At 39.9% G+C, this 12,896-nt stretch overlaps 1 protein-coding gene across 1 annotated transcript in view; it reads right to left on the reverse strand.

Annotated features, from left to right (window-relative positions):
• DNHD1 (dynein heavy chain domain 1) overlaps positions 1-12,896 on the reverse strand; it is a 74,872-nt gene that overhangs the window by 41,926 nt on the left and 20,050 nt on the right. The window contains exons 8-12 of the mRNA XM_015114961.3: positions 10,123-10,377; positions 9,875-10,012; positions 9,688-9,739; positions 900-1,165; positions 566-809 (exon numbers count right to left, since the gene is read on the reverse strand). Of these exons, the coding sequence (XP_014970447.2) occupies positions 566-809; positions 900-1,165; positions 9,688-9,739; positions 9,875-10,012; positions 10,123-10,377 (955 nt within the window). The remainder of the gene's footprint in view (positions 1-565; positions 810-899; positions 1,166-9,687; positions 9,740-9,874; positions 10,013-10,122; positions 10,378-12,896) is intronic.

Genomic DNA, 12,896 nt, shown 5'->3' on the forward strand with positions numbered 1-12,896 from the left:
CCTTGGGAAGGAACAGGGAGAAAAAGACATTTGAGAGTAAAAACAACCCAGAACTATAGTATAAATTTTCAATTGCCCAGATACCCCAAATAGACTGAATCGGACCAAAAGTGACTGCTTTAAATGAAAGGAGCTTTCTTTAATTGGAAAGGTTACATTCTTTCACTACCAGTAGAAGTTAGGACTACAGAGTAAGACAAGATCAGTTAGAGAGTAGCTTTTTACACATGCAAATTGTAGTATAAATTTCACTCTGCTACATGCAGAGAGAAGGCACCCTAGATTCCCAAGAACCTGTAAAGACACTGAGCTTAGTAGCCCAAGCACAGGAACATGATTCCTAAGGAATACAGGGTATGAGCAGAGACAAAACAGAGAGGCTGGCCTCTGCAGCGAGCATACCTTTGATGGCAAAGGAAAGGGCCATCGGGCTTTGGAAGGCTTCATAGGTCCAATAAGAGGCCCGCACCGAAAGGTCTCTGGAGGACATTCCAGGACCAAGGCAGGCCATGTGAATAGACGTAGAGAAAAGGGAAGGAGGAGAGGGAAGAGAAGTAGTGCTTACCCATCTCTGTCTGTACATCACGGCAGCTAAGTAGCAGCAACTTGCCTTTTGTGAGCAACTCGACAGGCATACTGGAGACACGGGCCTGCCAAACATTTAGGCGGCTCACCAGTGTCACGTAGTTCTTGATGGGACCACCTCTCATGTCTTCCAGCTTCTGAGGCACCCAGGATTGCAGGAATTCATAAATGCCTGTTATCCAATGATGTTCCCTGCAGAATTCCTGCACCTCCCACAGCACACCCTAAGGGCAGACAAGGTGTTTAGGGCAGAGGCAGGTGGCTATAATGGGAATTGGTGGGCAGTACCCTATCCCTTAAACCACTGTTCTCACCTCCAGCAGCACCTGTTGTATATTCAGTGCCTGCTGGATCTGAGGGTTGTTGTTCAGATCTTCCTCCAGCTGCTTATAATTGCAGGGGAAGTACTGGCCCCGCAGCCGATACCCGCGGACCTCCAAGATACCAGCAATTGGGTGAGACTTCCAGGGCCACACCAATCCTACATTCGGGCCACAGAAGATGCTCACAGCATCACTGGGCTGGCCCTGGAACTTGGGCATCAGAAATTCGGTTTTTGAGTCCTCCTCTTCATCTTCTTCTATGGAGCACATGCCATAATTGTCGGTCAGTACCCTCCAGAGCCCACAAACAACCTTCCCTTGTCTTTGCCCTCAGTGTGTACACACACACACACACACACACACACACACACCCATTCTCTGCTCATGAGTGAGTTAACACATACATCTATATCACAAATGTAAAATACCAGACCCATGGAGGGGATTTATTAGTTAGGGTTCATGTGCAAATTACATAATTTACCCTAGCTAGTCTAAGCAGGGAGGGACTTATTACAGAATATTAAATGGGTTGCAAAATAATTAGAAGAGCTAAGATACAAAACCACTGTAGGTTGAGCATCTAGCACTGCATGCTGCCTGGCAAAATGGGATGTCACTGTCACACCGTCAACTACAAAACACACTGCCCCTGCTATGATCCACAGAATGGATGGCATATGCCCTGACTTTCCCCCACTTAATTCAATTCTGAATCAAAGTCTTTTGTAGATCTAACTGGTGGATCCTAAATTGTATATGACACCTAGCTGCAGGCGAGTCTGGGAAGTGTAGTTTGTAGTCTCCGGCATCTGCAGAACATAGGAGTTGGTGGGAAGGAATATTGAACATGCCAGTCCTCAGTTACCTGTCTTAAAGAATATTCTTGAACTTAGCCACTCATTAACTCTTTAGGAACAGGTTAATTGACAAGTTTAGTATTTGTGTTAAAACTTGACACAAAATAAAGGAAAGAATTAAAATGTCCAGAAATAAGAGCCATACTATCCACACCCAAGCCCTATAGTACTCTTAGCTGATCTCTTCTCTTCTCCAACTGTACTCACTCTCCAGGAAATCTCATCCAGCTTTATGACTGTAAGTACTATCTATTTGCTCCCAAATTTATCTGCAGCCCAGATCTCTCACTTAACTCCAATCCCATTTAAATAACTGCCTACTTCACTTCTCTATCTGGGTGTCTAACATGCACCTCAAATTTAACAAAGCCAAAATGAACTCTAATTCCTCCCCGCCAAAACTGCAGTCTTCCAATTTCAGTAAATGGAAACTCTGTTCTTCCAGTTTCTCCAACTGAAATCTTTATAGTCACCTTTGACTCTTTTTCACATACAACACATCCCCCCATTTAAAAATCCTGTTGTCTCTACTTTTAAAATATATCCAGAATCCACCAATTCTCACCACATTTACCACCACCTGCTCTTCTCCCCCATCCCAAGTCACCATCATCTCTTACGGCATTATTGCAAAAGCCTTCTAACTTTTCTCCCTGCATTGGCCCTTGCCTCCTACACCTTGCAGTCTCTGCTCCATATAAGAACAAGAATGATCCTTTAAAAAAAAACGCCAGAAGAGATTCTGAGAAGATGATGGCAATGGCAGCATCATTTTGAAATCTCCCCCAAATGCCCACATAAAAATGATAGAACAATTAGATAGTAAAACAAAAATGCAAGTATAACATTTTTTAACAAATGAGGACAAGGGATCCTCATAAATCCTAAAATACAAGTAGGTAGGGTCAAACCACCTGCAACCTCAAAATACACATGGCATCACCATTTGTGATGAATGATGCAGAGGGAAACAATGAAGCAACAGATGGACCTAAGAATAAGAAAACCCCCAAACAGCCATCAAGCATTTACTGGGAGGCAGAGGGCCCATTTGAGAACAGCAGGTAAAACTGGAAGGGGGTTTTACCCCCTCCAAGAACAGGTGAGGTAAGGTCTATAGAAGCTTAAGTAATCTATGCCCTGTGTACTCTTGAAACCAAACACTCAGGGCTCCCTTTTGGGACAGAGCTTGTCATGGAGAAAATCCTGGGAGTAGAATAAAGATTGAGCAGCCATAGAGAAAAAGGAAAAGTCTAGATGAAGGTAGGGGAGGGAAACCAGAAAACCTCAAAAAGTAAGCCATCATTTTTTTTTTTTAATACAGAAAAACAATAGAAAGTGAAACTCAGAGGTCAGGGAACTATTTTGAAACAAGTCTTCTTTTGAAAGTTAACAAATGCTAAAATTTCCAGTTTTCTATGAGCAGCAGAAAAGTATCAACATCAAACCCCATACCAAGCTTTTATAAGAAAAAAACAAAGCAAGGTGTAGAATAAATCCCTAGAGACAATGAAAGCATGTCAAAAACCAGAGCAAAACTATAGCCCATTTCAAAACAAGCTAAAAGACACTAGAAACATGATAGAAGTCATGAGAGGACACATATCAGAATTAGAAAAACTCAGAAATTATGTGACAGAACTATGGAAAGAATTAGAAATGAAAGAAGAAACAATTTCATAACGGAAATTTAACTAAAATGGGAGATAAGAGCAAACAAACTCAAAGGATAATTTCTTAAGAAAAATAGAAGGCAAAATAAGGTAACTATACAACTAAAAAGGAAATTAAAAAATTTTAGAAGATTTCAAGAGAAAGGGAGAAATACTGGGGATGGGTGAAAAGGATCTAATGTATCAGTAACAGGATTCCCCGAAGAAGAAAACAAAGCAAGGGAAGAGAACAAATATTAAAAACTATAATTCAGAAAAACTGTTCTGAAATTTAAAAAAGATATAAAGCCACATTTTGAAAGAACATACCTGAGAATTCTTCCCCAGAATGTTCAATACCAACACATATTCTAACTAAAATAACTAGATTTCAATAAAAAAGAAAAAAAATCTAGGCAAAAAGAACAAGTGATTTTGTAAAGAAAATAAAATTAGATTATCAGAGGCTTTTTGATAGCAACTCATAATATCCTAAGAAAACAGAATAACATATTTAAGATATGCAAAGGAAAAAAGTATAAACCAACAACTTTATATTCAGCAACACTAACTTTCAAAAGGTACAAATTGTTATCAACATAGAAGGACTTCAGAATTTTGTTCCTACAAGCCCTTCCTGAGAAATGTAGTAAAAAGTGACCTTCGGACAAACAAAATCACTAGAAATACCTCAACACAAGGACTGCTGGCGGGCTTAAAGATATTGAACTAAGATTAAGTGAGGGATAGAAGGGAAAGAGTATAGTATGAAATGACGATGTAGAGATTGCTGGTGATTCTCTTGCTTGCCAGGTGGACAGAGACTACCTGAAGAATGGAACTCTGAAGGCACATTGGTTGATTGCCCAATAGCTATTCCCTTCTCCCTTCCTCTATGGTTGGAGAACTGCCTTCCATGAGACACTGAGAATGTCAGTCATTTATTTCCCAGCCTTTCTTACAGCTAGAGGTAGACACATGACGCAGATTTTGATGGTGAGATGTAAAAGTGAATCTGACGGGGAGTTTCCGGAAAAGGTTCCTTTTCCTGGCAAAAAGTGAGAGTCAGACACAGAGCTCTCTTGTTAATCTTGCCTCTCCTTTTCTGCCTGATTTTGCTTGAGAATGGGATGCTCGACATTGCAGCTTGTCTTGCAACTATGAGGCAACAAGCCTGAGAATGAAAAAACAAAAAAACAAAAAAACAAAAACCACTTCATTGCGGCCTCCTCTGCCACACATACCTCTCTTACAGAATTGGCTCTTAAATATAGCTAAAAGCAGGAAAGAGTGATGGAAAGATACAAAGAACCTGGTACTTGATGATCACTTTTAAGCCACTGAACAAGCTCTGGAAGCACCTACTTCAAGACTTCCTGTTTTGTTTTGTTGTTGTTGTTGTTGTTTAGGCCACTGTGGCTGAATCTAGCTGCATCATGAATTTTCTAGTTATAGGTGTGTAGTTTTGAGTTAAGATTACTTAATCCAAAATCAACCCCCATACTCAGGCCCATATAATAGATGTTTATAGCCAAACACAAGCACAGCTGAAGACTGCAACCTCCCCCACGATACACAACCTTCTAAGAGGATCTGCCCTTGCCTGTAGCTAAAAGCCAGTTATTTCGCACCATGACACATCCCATTGCCATAGCTTATGAATAAATCATGCAATCTACAGGAGAGGCTGAATCAATCATACTCCTTGTCTTGAAATTGGAACTAAATCAGTCTCATGGACAGGAAAACTTAAAGATCACATAAAGTCAAGTATGGAGTTGGTGCCATAAAAAGTTTAAGTTATTTGAAAGAAGTAGTTATAAGGGAGCAGAAAGCCCAAAGGAAGCAGAGATAACTGGTCTCAGGAATCGGGACAGGGGAACTGGAAAGATGCACAGAGATGAAAAAAGGATAATCAGAAATTTGAGAGACAGGGGTTCTCTTCCTGATATTCTAGTTTCATATTCTGTGAAGATGGGTGCTGTTACTTCTTCTGTACCTTTGAATGTAGTAATTGTCTGTTTCATGAGCTCCAAAATATAAGACAAGCTTGAAGAGCAGTGATTCAAGGTGCCAAGACCTATGAGAGTGCTCAGGCAATATGGTGCTATACAAAGTCAATTGTGATTCCAAGCAATGGAAAGAAAAGCTATTTTTAATGGAATTTGGCAAAATAACATACCAACAAAACAAAACAAAAATCACTAACTTCATAGCCAAGGTAAGAATGAAATAAACTTTGCTTATAATGAGAATTTTTTTCTTTTTAATTTTAGATATGGTATCTCTGTCACCCAGGCTGGAATGCAGTGGTGTGATCATGCCTCATTGCAGCCTCAAACTCCTGAGATCAAGCAATCCTTCCACCTCAGCCTCCTGAGTAGCTAGGACTACAGGTGCACACCATCATGCCTGGCTAATTTGTAAATTTTTTGTAGAAACAGGGTCTCACTATGTTGCTCACACTGGTCTCGAACTCCTGGCCTCAAGTAACCCTCCTGCTTCGGCCTCCCAAAGTGCTGGGATTACAGGTGTGAGCCACTGTGCCTGGCCATAAGAAGAAATTTGAAATCAACTAAATCAAAGAAATGTAATTTACCTGCCATTTCTAAGGGATTTGGGACTTCAACTGAAAATTCATATGTATTGATATAATACATATAAGTCAACATGGAGTTGAATTTTAAAATATCAATCCAACTTGAAAGGCTTCAATGATATAGATCTTTAATATAGGTTTCCTTGAATGAGTGACTCAGACATTCCACACAGAGCAAAGCTTCTGGTTAAACATATTTATACGACTCCTCATATCTCCAGGGTTTCTTTCTCACAGAGCGGCAAGGAAAAAAAAGAAATCTTTCCTTCTCTCTCATCTATAAGTCTACTCACAGTCACACTGCTTCCCTCTATATTTCCTCTTCCTGGTCCTACTGTTCATACCTCATACTCCAAAGAGACCTTCCCTGTGCAGTCCCCTTGCAAAAAATCAGTTTTCATTTTTTACATTACATCTCCAAGCTAATTTCGGCTATCCCAACCAAAATGTATATCAAGAGATTATATAATTAAAATTAGGCAATTCTTCGTCTCTTTTCAGTGTAACAGATTTATCTTACCGCAAATATCAAAGAGTTATTCCAATCTTAATAGGATATTGCCATATTAAAGTTTAAGGTTTTTGAATTTGACATCTGACAGATGAGAAAAGTGATTATCTGATTGTGCTTTCTGAGTTTTGAACTGCAGAAAACATCTGATAAGACTGTAAGGACGTCAGATAGTAATAGTAATACTCTCTTGTTTAGTTGTAAAATGTTCTGTGGAAAATATTGGAGAACACAGTTTAAGACTGGAGAATATGTTGCAACTATTTTATTAATAATACACTGAGTATTCTTTTAGTGATTAGAATCTAGTCAATGTATACATTTCTATTGAAAAGGAGTTAATTTTCATACTTTTGTGTGTAAATGGGGCTACTGAAATTATTTTGTAATTTAGTTAAAAGGCCATACAAATTTTGCCTCATTTAAGTAAAAGTTTTCTCAGTTAGATGCATCTTTCTTAAAGACTACTAGTAGTGTTTTAACTGCTACTTCTTTTTTTTTTTTTTTTTTTTTTGAGACGGAGTCTGGCTCTGTCGCCCAGGCTGGAGTGCAGGGGCCGGATCTCAGCTCACTGTAAGCTCCGCCTCCCGGGTTTACGCCCTTCTCCTGCCTCAGCCTCCCGAGTAGCTGGGACTACAGGCGCCTGCCACCTCGCCCGGCTAGTTTTTTTGTATTTTTTTAGTAGAGACGGGGTTTCACCGTGTTGGCCAGGATGGTCTCGATCTCCTGACCTCGTGATCCGCCCGCCTCGGCCTCCCAAAGTGCTGGGATTACAGGCTTGAGCCACCACGCCCGGCCTTAACTGCTACTTCTTTACGTTTATTCAAAATGTACTCCACTTTTTAAACTTTTATTTTAGATTCCGGGGTACATGTGCAGGTTTGTTATATAGGTAAACTCGTGTCACAGGAGTTTTTTGTACAGATTATTTTGTCACGGTACTAATTCTAGTACCCAATAATTGTTTTTTTCCATTCCTCTCCTTCTGCTCACCCTCCACCCTCAAGTAGGCTCCAGTGTCTGTTGTTCCCCTCTTTGTGTCCATGAGTTCTCATCATTTAGCTCCCACTTATAAGTGGGAGTCACAACAAAACCAAAATTGACAAATGGGATCCAATTAAATTTAAGAGCTTCTGCATAGCAAAAGAAACTGTCAACAGAGTAAACAGACAACCTACAGAAGGGGAGAAAATATTTGCAAACTATGCATCTGGCAAAGGTCCAATATCTAGCATCTATAAGGAACTTAAACAAACTTACAGGAAAAAAAAATGGCCCCATTAAAAAGTGGGCAAAGGACATGAACAGACATTTTTCAAAAGAAGACATACATGTGGCCAATAAGCATATGAACAAAAAGCTCAATATCATCGATCATTAGAGAAATGCAAATCAAAACTTTTTCATTTTTTTAAAGAATTTAAGAACAACAGAACTTTGGTTCTGGCTGGGCACGGTGGCTCATGCTTGTAATCCCAGCACTTTGCAAGGCCAAGATAGGAGGACTGCTTGAGGATAGGAGTTCACGACTAGCCTGGGCAACATAGCAAGACTCTATCTCTACAAAAAATGTAAAAATTAGCCAGGCATGGTGGTATGTGCCTGCAGTTGCAGCTACTTGGGAGGCTGAGGCAAAAAGATGACTTGAGCCCAGGAGGTTGAGGCTGTACCACTGCACTCCAGCCCGGGTGACAGAGTGAGACCCTGTCTCAAAAACAAACTAACAACAAAAAGAACTTTGGTTTTGATTACTCCATTCTATTAATCTGATTTTCCATTCAGATCCCTTTTTTCTTCAAATTTTGTAGAAAAGTTTAAAAAATGGTACTATGAATACCCTTATTCATCCATTTAGATTAAACAACTATTAACATTTTGTCACATTGCATTATTTGGTTTTCCTTCTATCTTTTCATTCCCCTAAACATTCTGAAGGTAAGATACAAGCATCATGACATTTCACCCCTAAATATACCAGTCTGTGTGCTTTTTGAAAAGCAGAAGGGACAACCTAACGTGAATATTTTCAGTTTCACTGGAAATTAGATTAAAAATGCAAGAGGTTTTTTTTTGCTCCTTTTAACCATTCAAAAAATACTACAGCATATTTATAACATGAATTAGTACCGCATATGGTGAGAAAATATTGTGAAATGTCTGATTTATCTACATCTTTAATACTAATAAAGTAAGAAGGCACATCTGTAGCACGTATTTCTATGTGCTGAGCACCATACTAGACACATGACCTCTTTTAATCTTTAAAATAATTCTTCAGGTTAGGTATGTTTGTTATTCCCACTTTGCAGACTAGTAAACTAGTGAGTCTGACTCCAGAGCCTTACTTCTTTCCACAGCACCATGTAAAACAAATATCAATAGTCTCTATCAATTAACCTAAATTTATTTGGGGAAAATAACGTGCCCCAACTGGTGTATAATTTGTAAAAGACACAGAATCCTTGCAATGAACCTTTTTGCTCCTTGTCACCTATTTCCTAAAATTAATGCTATGTCTTTAATTCTTCTGATAGAAGTTGAATGGGGAAATTAAAAAGTATTGATGAGTCAGATGTGACTGATTGCATTTAATGATTTTATTTGTGACAGCATTAGTATCCTAAATAAGAGAAATGTGAAAATATATTTCCACCCTGATGGTTAATAAGTGTGAAGATTGATAATCAATAATAATTAGTAACCATGAAATGTTTCAATAATACCGATGAATTAATCCATATGAAATGAAAGAGAGCTATATGACATAAAGCAAGTGTTGAGCAAGCAGAGCTCTTCAAACAAGTACAAATTTACTTAGCAATAAAGTTCAGTAGTAAATGAAATGCAATTATGGCACTGGAGAAAAACCTCACACAGTTTTGGATGAACCAGGTTTGGAAGGACAATATACTCACACTCTTTCATACACCCTCTCATTGCACGCACATACACAGAAGCACGTGAATTTGTGAGCAAAAACACTCCCTGACCTTTCTACCCACAACACACATGTGCAGTACCCAGGTTAGAGCTGTTCCATCCACACCCAATGCCTGACTCTATAGCCTGGAACTCCTGCCTTCTTCCCATGCCATTCGTACTTGTGCCCTTACCCTCCTTCGGCCTTCCTACCCCCTGCCTAGGTCTCCCTAAATACCTTCAGAATACGGGGAATCCGAAGAGGTCTTCAGGTCTGCAGACTGTACTACCTTCATGCCAGGATATGGAGAAGGGGCAGAAATGGGAAAACAATGAGGGATTCAAACCAGGTTGTGAGAGTCTGATTACTCAGAGGATAGGAACTGGGAATTCCCACAGCCAGCTCTCTGCTCAATCCAGAATACCTGTAAGGCAGAGGTCTTGACAGACTGTAGGCCTCCAGTTAGAATCTGAATCATATTTTCAACACAGGGCACATGAGACAGTTGGTCATGATCATCAAAGACCAGCTGTGATGAGAGAAAGGGTTTCTGCCTTGGGGCCTGTAAAAAAAAGGGTCAGGAAAGGTCGAGGGGCTAGATGTCAGTATACATTCCTCAGCATCTGGCCCTGGACTGCCTGCCACCTCCACATATGCCACCCACCACCTCACTTGAAGGATGTTGGCCACAAAAGAGGTTATCTGCTCTTCCAAGATAGAAATGAGGCTCTGACAAATCATGTAGTCGACCAGGCGGGCAAACTTTCCCAGCTGCAGCCACCAGGCCTCTGCTTGCTTCAGCTTCTGCTCCAGTTGTTTGCGCTGTACCCTCTGAAGGTATATGGAGCCTTGGCCTGCCCTGATCCTGTCGCAGTTTTGCACTCGCTCCTGCAGGCCCTGTTGCATGTGGTATGTGTCCTCGTGAACCTGTAAGCATAGAGTGGAAACTCACCAGAGATAGGGTGATGGAGAGCAAACCAGCCACCCACTAGTCTGTGCAAACTCTCAGGTCCTGGAGTCTGGGACCTAGAACCTAGATATACACATGGAGGGCTCCTTTTTAGCAGAGTTTACCCCCACCCCACCTGACCCCCTCAATTTTTAAGTGACCAGAGAAGATATGAAATAGAGAACACATATTGAGAGGTCACAATGTGCTAATACAGTAGGCCAGGCCTGTCTACTGAAAACCCCCAGGGTGAAACTCAAATAGAAAATTTGTGTATATGTAAATGTAAGCGTTCACAATGCATAGAAGAGACCAAAAAAAAAAAAAAAAAAAAAAAGACGGGCTGAATAAAGTTAAATAATAATTTCAGGATATGGACTCTGGGTAATAATTAGGCCAGGTGATGTGGCCTGCTGAGTAGAATGATATTGCTTTATGTTACAATAGAAGCTGTTTCTGGGCACTGATATAGACTTTCTATTAGAGGAGAGGGAATGTGGAATAAGAGCCTGGGAGTCTTTTTGTGGGTTCTTTCAGATCTGGGAGGTTCCCCAGCCTATAAAGGCTGCTGACAATTGCCAACACTCTGGGCTTTCACTGTTGAGGAACAGAGAAGAGGTACCAGAAAGCTATGCTTGGCCAGATGGATCCTTTGTCTTCCATGCTCTCCTGTCCCTTTTGATGCTCCCTAGAGCTTGTGATTAGAACTGATTGGTGTCTGTGAATTGTACTTCTGGTATCCATGAGCTCAAGCCCCAATCTTCTCAGACCCAAGAGTAAGACAGTTAAGTCCTAAGCATGGGACATCAAATACATACATGCCCTATGCGTATGATGATTTTGTATATGAGACTAAGTGAAGTGTTCTTTTCCATGTTCTAACAATACTCCCCAATACCCAGTGCTTCCCACTTCATAACCCTTAGTCTAGTGTACCATGATTTTGTTATTTATATAACTCATCGACTACACTGTAAGCTCCTTTAGGAGGCGATCTTATTACACCTTATTTCATTTCTCTATTGCTTAACACAGGGCCTGGCATGGGGTAGTTCCACAGTAAATGCTTGTAAAAAGAATGTATAATCTCACATTGAAAGAGCCTACTGAGTGCTATTAGGATAAAACCATACCAATGACAACAATAATAATTGCTAATACCATAGAACATAATCAGTATACATTTTTAAAGCACCAATACTAGGGGTGATAACGTACAAATTATAAGAAAAAATGTTCAGGATGGGCACAGTGGCTCATGCTTGTAATCCCAGCACTTTGGAAGGCCAAGGAGGGTGGATCACTTAAGTTCAGAAGTTTGAGACCAGCCTGGGCAACATGGTGAAACCTGATCTCTGCAAAAAATACAAAAAATTAGCCGGGCGTGGTGGTATCAACTGCTGCAGTCCCAGCTACTCGAGAAGCTGAGGTGGGAAGATCACCTGAGCCCGGGAAGTCGAGGCTGCAATGATCCCTGATCATGCCACTGCACTCCAGCATGGGCAACAGAGTGAGATTCTGTCTCAAAAATAATAAAAATCTTGGAATTCTATGCCTAGTCAGAGTATCATTGAAGTTTGAGGATAAATAAAAACACTTTTTAGATATACAAAGACTCAGAAAATTTTCCATCCACAGATTCTCCCTTAAAAAAAATAAGGAATAGTATTAATATATTCCGGGCAGAGGAAAATGAATCCAAGAGGATAAAGTATTCTACAAAATATTTGGTGGGTAAAGAAATCTGTGAGATACATTGTTAATTTTAAATAGTGCTATGGCCTGTGTGTTTGTGTCCCTCCAAAATTCATATTTTGAAATCTGAACCCATAAGGTGATGGTATTATGAGGTGGAGTCTTTGGGGAGGTGATTAGGTCATGAGGTCTCCAGTCTCAGGAATAGGATTAGTGCCCTTAAAAAAAAAAAAAAAAAAAAAAAAAGGTCCCAGATCATACAGTATTTGTCTTTCTTCGTCTGGCTTATTTCACTTAGCATAATGTCCCCAGGTTCATATGTGTTGTCATTAATGGCATTATTTCCTTCTTTTTGTGACTGAATAATATTTTATTGTATATATGTATTAACATCACAATTTATTTAACCATCCATCCATCAATGGACACATCGATGTTTCTATATCTTGGCTATTGTGAATAATCCTGCAATTAAAAATGGGGGTATAGATATCTCCTTGAGATACTGATTTCATTTCCTTTGGGCATATACACAGAAGTGGGATTGCTGGATCATATGATAGTTCTATTCAAAGGGTTCAAACTTTTAGTTGTAAGATGAACAAGTTCTGGGAATCTAATGTACCGCCTGTGTGGTAATGGATGTGTTAATTAATTTGATTGTGGTAATCATTACACAATGTATACATCTATCAAGTCATCACATTTTACACCTTGAATATATTCAATTTTTATTTGTTAATTTTATTTTTAAAAGGCCCCAGAGAGCTGGCTAGTCCCTTCTGCAGCAAGAAGGTGCCAC

The sequence above is a fragment of the Macaca mulatta genome, chromosome 14 (genome assembly GCF_049350105.2).
Source record: "Macaca mulatta isolate MMU2019108-1 chromosome 14, T2T-MMU8v2.0, whole genome shotgun sequence".
NCBI lineage: Eukaryota > Metazoa > Chordata > Mammalia > Primates > Cercopithecidae > Macaca > Macaca mulatta.